Source organism: Triturus cristatus, chromosome 7, assembly GCF_964204655.1.
Source record: "Triturus cristatus chromosome 7, aTriCri1.1, whole genome shotgun sequence".
Taxonomy (NCBI): Eukaryota; Metazoa; Chordata; class Amphibia; order Caudata; family Salamandridae; genus Triturus; species Triturus cristatus.
In genome coordinates this window covers 193,516,857-193,533,496 of record NC_140590.1, presented here as the reverse complement: position 1 = coordinate 193,533,496, position 16,640 = coordinate 193,516,857, and the positions used below count along the sequence as shown (strand labels likewise).

The following is a 16,640-nucleotide window of genomic DNA, read 5'->3' as shown; positions in this document are numbered from 1 at the left end:
CTTTCACAAAATGAATTCCTTTTCTCAAAAGAAAGTATACTTCTGTTTAAATGTGTTTTTCACTCCAAATGACCTCTTTCATATGTATGTCCAACATTTTGCTTACATATCTGTTTGCTCCTAAAAATCTTTCCGCATTAAATGCATTTTTCTTACTGTCCATAAATGATGTTCCCCAAGAGCCCTGTCACCTCACAATAATAAAGTTGGGATGTTCCTAAAATGGCTGTAATACTTTCTATTGATAATTTGGGGAAGGCATGCATACCATTTCAGTCGAATCTGCTGATGTATGCGCAAGATCGTTTCCCTCTGTTTTCCGGACAGTAGTGCTTTACGGTGATGAAAAGAAGAGGCAGCAATCGCAGACAGGTAAGATTAGAAAACGTTTTATATAGTTTAATAGCATGGTGGGTACGTCTAAAGTAAAGTTAGATCAGTGGGAAGTGTAATAAAAATGCAGATTGAAAAGAACATACTAGTATTAATGTGAAAAGAGCAATTTGGTCATTTTAGTGGTTCAGGAACTTGTTGTTCAAAATGTAGTTGTTTGGGTTTGCTCGTTGTTTAGCCTTCGTGGTTAGGGAATTTGTGGTTTAGGTAGCAGTTGTTCAGTCATACATCCTCTCCAATCATCTCTTGGCAGCAACCGACAGAAAGATGGAACAGACATATCGGGTGTGGTAAAGATACTTGCTGAGTGAGGAGCTAAAAGACTTATGGCAAGTATCTCTAGACATTCTTTACCCCCTGATTAAATCTGCTGCACTCAGAAGAAACCACTTTTTCGCACTTCACAGGATCTACTGGTCCCCCCTTAAGGTATCCAGGATAAAGGGTGGTGGAGAAGCCAGCTGTCTGAGATGCGGCCGCCAGAATTCAGATGATGTTCATGTATTTGCTTCTTTCTCCAAGATACAAGAATATTGGAGAAGTGTGGGTAAGACTATCTCCAGGGTGTTGGGCTGCGTTCTGGAGGTAAGCCCATCTCTTATAATATTTGTTATTGTTCCCGCATCGGGGGGAGTGCTGGGCCCGATAGGGTTCCAACAAAAACTGGTGTTTTATCTGATATTACTGGCTAGGAGGGAGATCTGTAAATTGTGGTGCCCACTTGGAATGCTTGGTGGAACTCTGTAAGATATTTTAGAACCTTAGATCAGAGAGTAAATGCTTATAGAGAAAGGCCAGACAAGAGCTTATTTTGGAATCTATTAGATGACGCTTCTGGATGAGTTTAGGGACATGATAAGGTCCAATGATTAAATTGGTCAGCTCAGATTGTGCGTTACGGGTACTTCCTGTAAAGAACATCAGCTGATAGTGGAACCAACAAGTTATATGCACCAGAGGTGGTACAGGTTGAGTGCGTGCTATATCCATGGAGGTAATATGAGGAAAGAAAAAAAAAAGGTTTTGTACATCTGACAAAGAAGTATATGGTCAGTAGTAAAATAAAAAGATGATATATATTTTTAATTTCTAGTACAATGGATATTATTAAAAAAGACATCAAATGGGATCTCATATTGTGTGCTCTTCATCCGTTCATCCATTTATCAGGCTGACTTCCGGGCCAACACGCAGAAGTAGTCGGTGACCATCTCTAGTTCTTTGTCGGTAGATGACACTCCGAGGATTTTTAAAAGCCTGTAATAGAAATTGTACAGAATAAATGGAGTTTATGGATCAGTACAGGTCATGTGGCAGAGGAATACGAAGGTGGGGAGATCACCATAAGCATAGGTAATGCAGCACATACTAACACGCTATTTGCACACTGTCACATAAGGAGGTTATGCTTCATCATACTGAGTGAAAGTGAAAAGACTTGCACATTGTTCAAATACAGAATAATTTTCGCTCTTATAAATATTTATTAACTTTAATTGCACTCTTTCTTTGGTCTAGAAGCAATGCTCTCAAGATCCCCAAAACTTCCTTGTATCGCATTGTATGTGGAATTTTACAATTATATACTAAATTGTGTATTTTATAGATATGTTACTCTTTGTAAATAGAGGACTAGCATTGATATTTGCCTTCTCTAAACAACACTGACTGGGGCCAAAGGCAATGGAGCCAAGGAGTGCATCATTATGTTATGCCAAATGGTCTTAAATGGCCGTTTGGGCAAGTCAAACCGCAGCTGAGATTATATAAACTGGCCTTAGTAATCATTGTTTGCAACTAAATCTTAAAGTGGAAGATTCTGTAAAACTTTCTTATAGTGATAATTCTGCAAAGTGTATGTTGTGCTCTTAGTTGTGGTTAACATGGACTGCGATGAAACATAGGGGCTTATTTGCAAGCCCATTCCGCTGCTGGTACGTCACTTTTGTGGATGCACCGGCGGTGCAGTGTGCCAGCTCATATTTACAAGGCCACGTACAAACTGCCTTTGCTTTTCATGGGCTTGTATTATGCCCCTTCACACATTCCTCTGCGTGAGAGTCATTCCATGGGTATTGCTGTTGGTGCTCCTACACAACATTCATGGAATCTGACGCTCTGCCAGATTTACTAGGTTTTGTATACATGGGAATGCCCCAGTAAGGCGTAAGGAAGGTGCAAGGAGGGGAAATACCTGTTTTTTCCATTTTCTATGTGTTCTGCAAAATGCAGCACACATAGAAAGAGGAAAACACCTCTTGTGATTGTTTTTGTGGAGGAAGGTCTCCGTTTTTGTACAAAATCAATCTCTCCTGCAACGTAGATACCCTTGATCCATTCCACAAGGGGGCCTACGTTGGTGCACAGCAGCCCATTGTGCGCCAGCAGCGAGGGAAAAAATACCTTTTCTTTTGATGCAGGGCAATGCAGTAAGATTCCTTGTAACCTCGTAAATGAGGCCTAGAGTCTTTTTTAGCAACTCTGATTCTCTTTTACTTTGTTAAGAAATTCTAATTTCACATTTGTTTTCTTCTTTTGTGAAAATTGTTAACACCACAACAACTAAAAATGGTTTTTGAACACCATAAATGTCATCATAGATTACAATACAACAAAAATGCCATTTCAAATCAGGAAATACTCATTCATTCTTGACATTACTCTGATTTAAAGGGACATTTAAACATTCACTGATGGAAAGACTAAATTGCTGGAACAGCACATGCTCAAAGTTCACCAGCACTGCAGTGGTCCAACCACCAAATGTGGCCTTTTATGTCGTTGTGGCAGTGAAAGTTTAATGAAAGCACTTAGGCACACATGATAAAAAAGAGATACCCAGGGGAAGCGCATGTTATGACCCCTTTCTTGGCATGTTTTACTTTCATAGAATCAAACTCATCAAGAGGTTGTTTCTTTCTGGAAAACAAAAAAAAACCTACGTCACTGATGTGCTGGGAATGTTCTTCCAGCATGAAAAATGAACAACGCAAGGGTAGGCTTTATGCTGTACAGAAACCAGAGGCCCTCTGTTGGATGAATTGACCATGGTGGAGATGGCTGAGGCTTTGTTGAAAATCCAGTGCTTTCGCGCATCTCCAAATAACACGGGGAAGCATACTCCCATTTGCCACATTCCGCCGCACTCTAAATGAGGCTCTTAATCAGTTTCAACACGTTTTAAAGCTATTAGGGTATTTAGAAATAAAATGATTGTGCATCTTTTCAGAGATATAAAATGTAGGATGAATGGGCCATTTTTATGAGTTTGAGTTCCATTGGGAAGTTAAAAGTAATAAACACACAAAAATACATAATGTGCTAGTTTTTGAAAACATGGGGCCCTAGGAATACAATGGTCCTACAAGGAAATTGTTTCCCAACTGCAGTCTTTATTGCCAGATTGTTAAATGCTGCAGAGGGGCTGCACATGGAAATGCAGGACAATATTTACTAAGCTGGAAGCAACACAACGCAGCAAGGCAAGCTGGTACACTGACTTATGTCAAAGCATGCTGTGACCCAGAGAGAAAATCTTAGTAAATCCGGACCACAGTGTTTTCAGTTGGAGATGAAATGCCTGCCTGATGGACTAATTGCTTGTTATTCAGCATCTGTTAGCTCAGTAGTTCTGAGTTGGTCCAACTTGTGTGGATAACGTTCCAAAAAATACCCAAACCAATAAAACCCCAAATCCTCCAATGAAACTGCATCAGGGGTCCAACCCAAACCCAAAATTAGTACTAAACGGGCTAGTTAGCAATTGTGTTGATGACCCGTTAACAAAACATCCAGCGGATGGTAGGTTTTTAGCCAACTTCGATGGGCACAGTAACATCTGAGAAAATTGTGATAAGTCCAGCTGGGCTCACAGTCACACAAAGGGATTGGTTTCTGGAATGGAGGTATGAGTTTGCATGGCTTGCTTCCAAGGAGCCAGTCCAATAAGACAAAGCTACAGTTCAAGTTGCCCAGGGCCCCCCACCAAAAACCATATGGGAGCTAGGTGAGTGGAACCTCTGGATCTGCTAAGACTAATAAACTTGCATTTTGCACGTCCACTCGAAACTTTACAAAGACTGTTAAAATGTGTTCATCATTGCAATGGAGCACTCTTCAACTACCCAGCCTGCCTTTGTATCCTAGGACTCCAAAATCTCCAAGAATCACTCCTGTTCTCAAGTTACTGGAGCACATCAGGCTTCTTTGCGCACGCTTCATCATCGAAGGCCGAAGATCGCATTGACAGCTCTGCAAGCCTAATCCAGTGTGATGCATCTTAACGCCAACAACTAGTCAAGCAACCCGCATCTCCTCGTAGCTCCAACACAGGACTGTGTATTGCCTCAGTTCCTCTGCCTAGTCCATCCCAGCACAATGCATCTTGACGCCATCAACTGGCCCAGCTCAATGCAGCAAGCCACAAGTCCTCGCAAGCACCAGTGGCTTCACCAACACTGTCCCAGCATGACGCATCTCGAACTCAGCACCGGTGCATTGCAAAACAAATCTTCACAAGCCCTAGTGGCTTCCTCAATGATTACATTAAACCTTGCAAAGCAAAGCTCCCATCGACGATCACTGACTTTGCTGCGTGACACATTTTGTCAGAGGATTGTGAATGGCAAGCTCCACTTCTACAGGTTCTCAACACTGGCCAGCACAACCCAACGCAAGGACTTCACATCACTCTGCAACCAGAATTTAAGGTACTCTTGTTCTGTAAGCCTAACTGGGTCTCTGGATCCAGCTGGTGCTCCATCATGGTCAGCCTGAACTTGTGACTTTATGCCACTCCGGCACATTCAGATAACCACAGTTGATGTTTTGTGCTTTTTCATAATTGTGGCACAAAAAACAAATGATGGGTGGAATGCTGAACTAATCAAGCATTAATTCCCAGTCACAGATCTAGATTTAAACCATCATTTATGTGCTCACAATACCACCCCAGTTTGGACCCAGCCACATGCAAATCACTCTTGTCCCTGCACCCCATGGGAACAGTCCAGCCCGAACTGTTGGTTTTATTACTCTGATTGTGCCCTGGGCTCTGCTAACCAGTTCCAGGGCTTGTGCTCTGGTTAAAGAAATTTGGTAATTAAGTGTAATTACAATTGGTGCTGACAACCTACTTGTAGGTCCCTGATATATGGCAGGGCATTTAGGTTTAGAGGCCCAGTACATTCAATGCACTTAAGTGTGCACTGTTGTGCTGCCTGTTGTCGTTTTAAAGGTAGGACTGCTTTGCAGGATGTTTTTTAAAAATAAAGTATATGCAAAATTGACTTTGGAATTAAAGGCACTTCCAAAGTCTCAAACTACCTTATTTTTACATATAATTCACCACTAGCTCTCCCCAAAGTGACCAAAGTTTATGGTGCCCTGTAACTATCAGCAGGGACATTATAAAATATGTTTTATATGCACTGGTGAGGGAAAAACTGCCAATGTGGTTTCTCCCATTGTAGCACAATGGCTTTACTGTCTATCATGGTAATACTTTAATAAAGTATAACTATTGATAGAAGTAAGCTCAAAATATACTTCATAGTATTTAAATGATAGTTAGAATAAATCTAACAATTTGCCATGGTTAGATTTATTATAGCTATCACAGAAAATAAGTTATAGAACTTGCTTTTCTGATTGACTAAAATCCAGCCTTCCACAGCCTCTTATGACTGGCTAGCCTCTGACTGACTGAGTCAAACTGTTCTCATGAGGAGTGAAGTGGCCTGCAAGAAGAAAAGTAAGCATCTGTTGGGAGAAGTACTGCAGCTGCAGAGCAAATGGCAGGATGGGGGAAGAGTAGTAGTACTGGTCTTCAAAGAGGCAATGACTGTTTGGACAAGACACAGGCTCACCACCACATCCAGCATCCCCATCCCCAGCCGATCTGGAGCCCCAGTAATTAAAGAAGTAGAGGGGCTGGAAGGGGATTTTTAGGGAAACTTAGCCACTCCAGTAGGTTGGCTTAGCCAGATCCTAACCTCCAAGATAGAGTTTCTTCATTTTGGATTTTAAAGGAATAGTGCTTTCTGGGACAAAAATATGCTAGAAACCTCTCGGTGTCACCAAGTACCCTTTTGGTCGGGGGTGGCCCCTTGCTTGTTGCCCTGAAACACTGGATAACTATTGGATAGCTGCCCAGCAACATAGATCCCTGCCCGAAACTACAAGGAGGAGAAGGGCTGCCCTGCTGGGACCCTGGTCTCCATCCCAAAGGATATGCACTCCGAATGACTGCACCTGCTGCACACTGTGTAACTACAGCCCTAAGGACTTTGCCTTTCTTCAAGAAATGAAGGAGTGGACTCCCTGAAAGCAACAGATCGAAAGAGCTACATCAGCATTGTCTCAACCAGGAAGAACCCAGCTAGAGATCATGCAGGGAACTTTAAGGATTTGGCCAGGTGCATTCTGAAAAGCGTAGTCCCAACATCCCAAGGATCATCTCACAGCTTCTGAACCCTTGGATTGGTGGTGAGGACATTTTGACACCCAGAAAGGACCTTATGGCTGAAGATCCAAAACTTTTTAGAATTTTTTTCAAACAGCTACATAAGGAGACAAACTCGTCGAAGAGAGTCAAGCCGCTGACGTCCAACTGCAACCCAGCCTGGATTTCCTGTTGAAAATTCCGGATTTCAAGACTTCCAGGGTTTCACCAAGGCCTTGCGCTGAGCCAACCCACCGTCGTTTATTAAAAACCCGGCCGGATGAAGAGATTCACTCGACGTCGAGAGAAAAAGCTCCCAAAAAATGGCTGTGAGGAAGAAATATTTGCATTGAGACGGTGACTTAAGCAGATGTCTCAAGTTGGCTCAATCAATATGAGTTACTCATCAATTACTGTTTTCTAGTTCTTGGAGTTGTATTATCCTGATTATAAATTCCTTACTATGACTACGAAGATGCAAAGGGAAAAACAAACCGGATAAGCTTTTAACATTTGGCATGTGGATATTTGCATATTTTTAATTACAGAAATTTACGAAGTTTACTATTTTAGTACATATAGTTTGTTTTCCTGATCATTATTGCATCACCCCAAGCATCAAGATGCAAAGAGAACACCTGTACTTGATTACTTTCTCCTTTCTGGCACTGGACTTCAGGGTAGATTTAAATCTGTTTATTTTGTCAGTAAAACCAGAGGGACTTACCTATCATTAATGCAGAAGGTGCAGTGGCAACGGGGCACAGGGTTATGAAGGAATCAATGCACCCTAATTATGGCCGTGATTTACAATTGAATAGGATGCCTTCATAGCATTCTTGCTACAACATGGAAAGTATTAACACACACTGCCAAGGAGTCCTAACTGGTCAATCCTAATTGACGGCCACGGACTCATTTTTCATGATTGACCAGCACATGGAAACAGGAAAAGCATATTCTGAAGGTTATAGGGGAAGCTTCCAAGTATTCCTTGAAAGCTATTTGCCAGGTCCTAGTTTTTGTGATCTACTGCAAGATGTTATCAGAATACTATTTACTGCCAGATGTCTTAAAAGACTTTCACCTTGTGATATTTTAGCAAGCGAATTTCCTTACCTTTCTTGCTGTTTTTGCAGGAACTCTTTTGCAGTGTCTGGTTCCTTCAAAAGGAAGTTTTGATACATGAAAGTTGACTCCATCAGCCTCATCAATGCTTCAACAGACATGGTGAGCTTTTTCAAAATCTTAGTAACTCTGTATAAATTCAAGAAAGAGGTTATGAGCTGTAGAACTCCACTTCTTATCATAGACAAACAAACGCATCCTCCTTAAGAAGACATATTTGTGTTTGTCATAATATGAGATCCTGGCATAGAAACATGAGGGCTCAAATATGTAAACTGCAAAATTGACCGAAATCCACTACCAATAAGGCCACCAATGCAATATAAAGTACAGATAAGGTCTCAATAAGTTATTCCACTTGCTCAACCCTTAATAGCTGGCAACTAGGGGGCAGGTTTAACTTAGTCGACAGTTATGTAAAGCATTTAAAAACACCAATACATTAAATAAGAAAGACACAACACACAATAAAAATCCCACAACAATTTATAAAAATATTTAATATGTTTGCCTTTGAAATGACGCCAAAACCACAAAGATCCAATATAGGGAACCAAAGTTTTGAATTGTTAAAGATTTAACAATTTCTATTGTCTTGTTTTGCCCTAAAAATACCACTCCCACACAATGGCCCAAACACGACGAAGCAGGAGACATAAAACATAACACCTAGAAAGGGGTTTCACTTTACAAAATGTAAAGACTCTCTTTTTAGAATAAGACTCTCTAACAGAAAGGCTTTCCCAGATGTCAAATGAATAGTGTTCAAATGTATATAGAGATATTTATTTATATGCAAGCAATAATAACACACTTAGAAAATGTAACAGTTAAATGCATAAATAATAATCATAAAATGCACAAGCAGTTAATAATGGACGTCCTGCAAGAAATCACAAAGATATATAGACTAAATACAGCAAGTGATTACTTTGGATGTTCAAACATCACAAAGAAAACACCTCAAATGACCATTGCCACTGGCCACACATCACAATGGCAATAATCAAAGCTCAAACACTTCACCTGGCGCAAACACTGCATCTTAGCCCACTCCAGACCGGGAGATTTACAGCCAGGGTTAAGAGCCTCAGCAACCAGGGCTCCTCTGTACCGAAGTAGACACATCCGTCCCCATTCGGGTTCCAAAATCCCAGTTTCTAAGTCAACAGCACTCAGCTTTAAAGTCTCAAACTGCACTAGAAGGTTCGATAGTTGATCCCTCTGTGCCAAGGAAACTTACTGGAATTGGCCACCTTCCATGCAAGCATTCCAGGGCAAAAGGAGTTCCCACGTTCCCTCTACATTCTCACATGTTTCAGCCCTTATCTTAATGAAGCTTACGAAAGCCTTTGGTATATTAAACAATCTCTCCAAAAACATTACAACCTTGAACATGATTAACCCAAACAACTTGCAAACACTTTGGGCCCTGTCTGTCCACTCAGAAATGCTCAAGCAAGGCAGAGTTAGAATTCAGGATGACAAGCACTTCATAATACTTCCCAATGTACAACACAATGCACATTTGTGCACCACAGCTCATAACACTGCACTTCGGGACTAAAAAGTACATTCCACACCTTTCTCTCTCTCATGCTTTCAAATGCACATCCCACACGTTCTGTTCTTGGCAAGGCTGTTCTTCTCGCTCCCAATTTTAGACAGCAAGATTACATGAAAAAAACCTTCAAGAGAAACAAGGCATATGCAGGACGTCGTGCATTCAGGCTAGGGTAAAATGAAACACCAAAGTCAATTAGAATGATGGTAGTCAAAGGTCATCATGTGGTGTCAAACCATAAGAGTGCCTCTAGAACTACATCTATTTCTTAAAAACCTATTGCGCCAACTTCGACATCTAGTTGCACTTGACGAGGACAACGTCAAAGTTGGTGACAGCAATGGAGCTCTGGTCAAACACCCAGTCAAAATTTACCTTCACAGTTTGAAACTTTTCTGGAGGATTTTCTATTGCTGGTGAGGTAGATACTTTGTCAGGCTGGATTTACAGTGGATTTGCTGGCTTGGTTCAGTGGAAGCTCCTGGTCAACTCTTGGAAGTCTTGCGCTACGGAACTTTTAGCAGGACAACCCTGAAATCCAGGCCGGTTCCCAGTTGAAGGTAGTTCGCTTGACTCTCTTCGTCGGGTTGGTCCATTTATGGAGCTTTTTTCACATGTTGCTCTAAACCTCTCCAAACATCTGGAACTTTTTCCTGAAGTTTTTCTTGAGGGTTCAAAGTGTCCAAAATACAAATCTTAGGTTCTAGAAGCCTTGAGGTGATCCTTGGAAGATTGGGACTACAATGCCCCTAATGTGGCTGGCCAAATCCTTATAAGTCCACTGGATGCACTCCAGGTTGGGGACTGCTTCAGGGAGATGGTGCAGGGAAGCTCTGTTAACCTGTTGCTTTCAGGGAGTCCACTCCTTAATCCTTTTTGAAGCAAGGTCAAGTCCTCAGGGTTGTAGCTCAAATTGTGCAACAGGAGCAGTCCTTCAGATTGCAATCCTTTAGGGTGCAGACCAGGGTTCCAGCAGGGCAGTCCTTCTCTCCTTGTAGTTGGAGGTAGCAGATTTCAGTTGCTATACAGCCCTCACATATGTTTTCAATGTTCTGGGGTGATAAGTTGAAGGGGACGCCTGTCCAATGAGGTGCAGGAGGCACCCAAAAGTATGACATATTCCTCCAAAGTGTGGCATACTCTTGTCCCACAAAGCACTTTACTTTAAAATTCAAGCTGGAGAAGTCCTCTCCTTTCTAGTGAGAGCTGGCTAAACCAATCCAGTGGTTTGGCCCATTTCCCTTAACACCCCCCTCTCCACCTCCTGCAAATTCCATTACCGGGCCTGCCATCTGGCTGGGGGAACAGGAAGAGGGGGCAGGCCTGACTGACAGTGCTTACTGTCCTGCTCTCTTTAAAGCCCACTTTGATTTACCCAGCCCCCAACCTGGCCTGTTCTCTACAGCTGCAGAGCTGCCCCCATCAGATAATCTCTGTTCTATGTAGCCAGTTATCAGCACATCAAAGCATCTTGGCTAAGCTTGTTAAGGCTGACCAATCAAGAGAGGCTGCTATAAAGCTGGATTTTGGTCACAGAAAAGAAAGTCCTATGACTTATTTTCTGTATTAGTTATGAGAAATTCAACAGTAGCAAGTTGTTGGTTTTATCATTGCTATTATTTTAAGTCCTTGAATGACAGTTTGAGCCCCTTCCTAGCAATTTTTATATGTAAATAAAATATTCCAATGTTCGCATTTGGTGCTAATAATCTATGCAGGTTGAGATGAGAAGAGCTGAGTTTAATGTAGAGGAAGAAAGATCCCATCCATCAGGCACCATCAATTAGGTGCAACTGACCAAACTCCTCACCAGAGCATTCCATCACCATGGAGCTGCTTTGATGAACAACAACTTCTCCTTTACATGAATCTTAAAGAGGTACAACAACTATGTACAACATAAATATATACATGATATGCACACTACTACACATCCTCCTCCTTTACAAAAGAGGCACAACAAAATGGAAAGAAACAGAAGAAAAAGAAAAAAAAGAAATTAAATTCTAACATAGTCTTTAAATAATTTTGCTGGAGGCTTTGTAGATCTTTTACTCTTTTCTCTCAAATGACTTGAATGACACTTTTTACCTGAGTTTCCACTCGTATTATCTAAATCACGCTTTACAAAGGAATTATTAACCACAATGACTCTGTTGAGATTCCAAATCCTAGAATCTTCAGTTTTGATTGCATTAGTAAAAACTTTTTGAACCTTATGCACCATTTTAAATACCTCAGGAGATTTCCGACCTGGTGGTGCTCTAATCATAACTGAGTCTCCAACATAAAAAAAGGTTTTCTTTACAGCTTTCCTCTTGTCAAAATTCAATTTACGATCCATAACATTATTAGCCTCTCTTTCCCTCCATGACTTCAGACAGAATGTATTCCCATTCTCCTTGACAACTCTTTTATTGACCCAGTAGGGCGTGATGAAAGTATTTGGGTGTCTGTTTTTTAGGAGAAGAAATGGCGTACAACCAGTGGTAGAATGGGGAGTGATTCTATACATTTCCACAGTTTTAATAACTCCCTCCTTCCAATCCACGTTGTTTTGCTTCGAAAGAGAAATGGATTCTTTGAGAGCTCAGTCAAATCTTCCCACCATTCCATTACTTTCCGGATGATATAAAGAATAACGCTTATGCTTAATAGAGCATTTCTCTAGAAACTCCTCCATTTCTTTAGAAGCAAATTGTACCCCATTATCAGTAAGGAGAAATCCAGGAAGACCTTCTCTAGAGAAAACGTCCATGAGGAAAGAGATGACATGTTTAGAATCAATGGACCTAGTGATCATAATTTCAGGCCACCTTGAAATCAAATCTATTAGAAAAAACAAAAATAAATCACCATCTTTACATTTAACTGGACCCAAAATGTCCAGAGCCAATTCCTCCCAAGGTGCATTGGGTCTGTCTCTAATGACCATTGGTTGTACTCTCGGTTTAAAACATTTTTCACTCAACGTGCATGGAACACACTCACGCACTAATCTCTCAATGTCTAGGTCCATCCCAGCCCACCAATAGTTAAGTCTAATGCTTTCTTTGGTCTTAGAAATGCCTTGATGACCTTGATGGGCTAAGGTAATCAACTCTTCACGAAAACATTTAGGGGGAATTAATCTAGTACCGCGAAACAACAAACCATCAGACATGGATAATTCACCCCTCACACTCCAGTACTTCTCGGATACACCTTGCCTTTTCTTAATCCATCCATCTCTGGAAAGGAAGATAACTCTAAAAGTTCCTCATCGGTTCTAGACTCTTCTCTCCATTTCTCCTCTTTTATGCCACCACACTCAATGTTACACACCCATTTGAGTTCTTCCTCCTCTTCCTGCTCAGCACAATCTTCATTTAGTGTAACCACTCTAGACAAAGCATCTGCTGTATAATTATGTACACCAGGTAGATATTCCACCTTAAAATTATAACCTTGTAGGTCAACAACCCATCTCGAAATCCTGCTCGAGATGGCATCAGTTCTCTTCTTATTAAAAACTTCAACAAGAGGTTTGTGATCCGTCCTAACCACAAATTTGGTACAGAGTAGTAGATTCTTTAACTTTTTCGTAGTCCAATGGACGGCTAGCGCCTCTTTTTCTATCACTGAGTATCGGGTTTCAGCTCCTCTAAGACTCCGTGACAGAAAAAGGATGACATCAGTTTTCCCTTTACTCTCCTGCTGCAATACCGCACCCAGTCCTTTCATACTAGCATCAGTGACCAAAACTGACTTTCCTGCAGGGTCAAAACTCCTCAATCTAGGTGTCTCTCTAAGATATTCTTTGATCTTGGTAAATTCTGTCTCACACTCCTTACTCAACCCCTTTGCAAAGAAGGGTACGCATGTTAACACACTTTTCAGCAAACCCTTTAACAAACTTGCTGTAATACTCAGCCATTCCCAAAAATTTCATACGGTCTTCCTTACTTTTAGGTGAGGCTACATTTTCAATCGATTTAACCAAGTCACTCTTCGGTTCAATACCCTTACCAGATATTGTGTGCCCCAAGTAATCAATTGAAGATTTCCTAAACTTGCACTTATCAATCCTCACCGTGAGATTGTATAAACTAAATCTCTCTAAGACCTCCTTTGTTGCAGGGATTCTGCTTATACACAGAACTATGCGTAGAACCCCAGGACCTCAGTGAATTGTGGTGTACCAGAAACTCACCTCAGAACCCAGAACCCAGTATCCGGCTAGCATAAGTGTCCCATTCGTTATCCGAGATTTAGCTCGGCGGTCCCAATGAAAAGACAACCCAGAACAAGCGACTCAGTATACTCTCAGTAATGGTGGGAATCGGAAATACCTGTTCGTATATTATTCTCACATCAGTCCACAACAAGAATCAACAGAGACACGTTGAAAATAAAAAGAGTTTATTTTTATAGACCACGTGTCCTAAGATGCAGTACTTTGGCTAATACAAGCAGACAAATGATTAAAATCAAAACCATCAACATCGTTACAATTCCATAGAATATAAAAGGGGTGATCATGTTATAATGACAGTGGATACTACCACCTTCCCTTTACTAAGAAGCTAATATTATTATTAGACTAACAGAAGGTCTCTTAGGCTTGAATAGGGGACCCCATACCTCAAAGATCAGCTTAGTGAAATCACATCACAGGAGCATCAGGAATCTTCTCGCAGGAAGGCTCGTCTTCGGTCTGAATAATAAACATGATGTCTGGGATATTAAAAGCACCAACTTTCAGGTATTTGCAGCTGCTCGTGTGTTATGACTAAATAGTGGGTCGATCAACCTAGAGTGGAAAACATGCATTGTCTAACAACTCAGACTGTTTGTCACATCGTGTGCAGACCAAGGTCGCTGCGCAGAGCTCGGGATGGTAACAACAGATTGCTCTCGTGTGAGGCAAAACTCGAGTCAGCAGTTTGTTTAAGCAATAACATGTGAACACAGTGTCGTGTGCAAAAGCAGCAAGATGGCTTTCTAACCTCTAACGTGGTTATGCTAACTTAACAATGTATGTACGTATTAAGAGAGTCCTTACTACATGCCCCCTTGATCAAAGCACTACTTAGTATGCAAGAAAAGAGAGAACGCAGAGTTCAAGCGCGACAGAGCAGAACAAGGCGTATCCAATTTAAAAAACACTGGTCAGTTCAGGCAAAGTCCGAATAGGAAAAAACCAAAGGTGGAAAGAAAAAAAAAAAACCTCAAACGTGCCGTGGGGGGTGAAAAAATGAAAAAAACGCCTCACCGGGCAGAAGTGCAGACGCACAGGGACAGTTCAAGACACGTGAGGAAAACACAGTGGACGACAGTTCACTCAATCCATGAAAGTATATGCAGCATATGTGGCCACTGCTTCCAGCAGAAAATCATTGGCACGGCCACTGAAGGTTTCAGCCATCCAGTTAATCAAAGAAAATGAACATACATGTTCTTCCAGTAGCGGAGCCTCTAGCACCATCAGAGGGCAACCAGCGTGTACTTCCAAATAACTCATATCCAAGAAGTCATATGCCGCTCTCGCGATGTCCCAATTACCCAGGATACCATGCGCCGCACCGCAGGCCATAATCCGAACACCAGAACAGGCGGACTCGTGAGACACTAAGGGCCTCATCAGTCGATCATAATCCGGGTCCGGAGACACCATGTTGGTTAAGCACAAATCCATAGGCCATTCAAAGGGACAATCTAGGCAGTGGAAGACAGGTTGCACGCAGGTGAAGTAGGAATACCGGAAGGATAATCCATATGCCAGGCTCAAAGTCGCCAACGGCAGGACACCATAATAATCAAGCATCCTGTCACGAAGAAGCTGCAGACGGGACAGGCTGTCGTGTGGCACAGAAAGAGCAGCCATTCCGCAAGATGAAAAGTAAAAGTAGCACACCTGCCACTAGCGCCAGAATTAAAGGGACACCTCCAAAGACGCTCGAGAAAATAGAATGAAAAAATGCCGGAATCACACCAAAAATAGTTTGGAAAGAGGTCACGAGGCCCGAGCCCACAAGTTTAAAAAAATGAGCCAGGCCAGTCGTGGACGAGGCATTGAAAATTGTTTGGATCAAAGCTCCAAAATGCAGGGGGAGGTCAGTATTCAAAAGCGCCTGTACCTCAGTGCGCGTATTTGCTACGTGAAGGACAAATGTTTCCCGGGAGGAAGTCAATGGCACCTCCTTTTGGGACAATAGCGCTCTTATTCTGCTCATCTTGTTGAACTCTGCTTTCAAGGTTGGAATCGAAGGCCAGATGGAAGCATCCAGCCTCCCATGCGGGGGAGGAAACAGAACGTTATTGCAGCAGACAATACCTCTGTGATACAGTTACTATATATAGGATCCCCACTAACATCCCGCAGCAAGCTTCATTGTTTAAAATTAAATAACTACCGTTTGCAAGCAGCGTGAAAGATGGCGTAATCACTGGTACCGGGATACCTTTGAGGACGCAGGCCAAATTCGGGGCGTGTACATTGCAAGTTCCGTGCAACTGAATGTGCCTACATACAACAGAATGATCAGGTGACGTTGTACATTCCTCACCTTTCAGATAAACCTCAGTACCGTCCCTTGTACATCTATACGTAAAGGGGAGGGACCAAACTTCATGTATGAAAGCGGTACCCAGCTGTTCATATCTACCCAGAGCATAGTGTTTCATATAAGAGGTAAACTTAAAAAGTGCGAACGGAGAGTTATCAATCCGTGTAAGAGCCACACTGCGGAATCTACTTCCGCTACAGAGAAAGGTAACGGCTCCAATTGTTCAATATGTAGCAAGGAATATGAAGCATCCTTCATGGACATGAACTGCTGTTTGTCAGTAAGGTTAAAGGGAAGAAATAACGATGTTGTATTCAGATAGTCCCAAGGGACCTTCCCTGCCTTCAATGTTTGTAATGTCCATGCAAACTGCATAACAGAACGCAACTGGTTTTGACCATGATACAAAACAGACATATCATCCTGCACAATATCCACAATTGAAGAAACAATATTATCTAATGTATAAATGCGAGAAGAAAGAGTGTTAATGCTGTTATCAATAACTGCTAATACTTTTTCCATATTAGCCTGATCAATAGCTCTCAATCTTGAAGCTGCCTCA

At 41.8% G+C, this 16,640-nt stretch overlaps 1 protein-coding gene across 5 annotated transcripts in view; it reads right to left on the bottom strand.

Annotated features, from left to right (window-relative positions):
• Positions 1-373: 373 nt before the first annotated feature.
• LOC146809192 (uncharacterized) overlaps positions 374-16,640 on the bottom strand; it is a 223,121-nt gene continuing 206,854 nt past the window's right edge. For all 5 annotated transcript variants that reach the window (XM_085614304.1, XM_085614306.1, XM_085614309.1 and 2 more), the window contains 2 exons: positions 7,955-8,092; positions 374-1,650 (listed from right to left, as the gene is read on the bottom strand). In XM_085614304.1, coding sequence (XP_085470430.1) covers positions 1,560-1,650; positions 7,955-8,092 — 229 coding nt within the window. In that variant the 3' untranslated portion in view covers positions 374-1,559. The remainder of the gene's footprint in view (positions 1,651-7,954; positions 8,093-16,640) is intronic.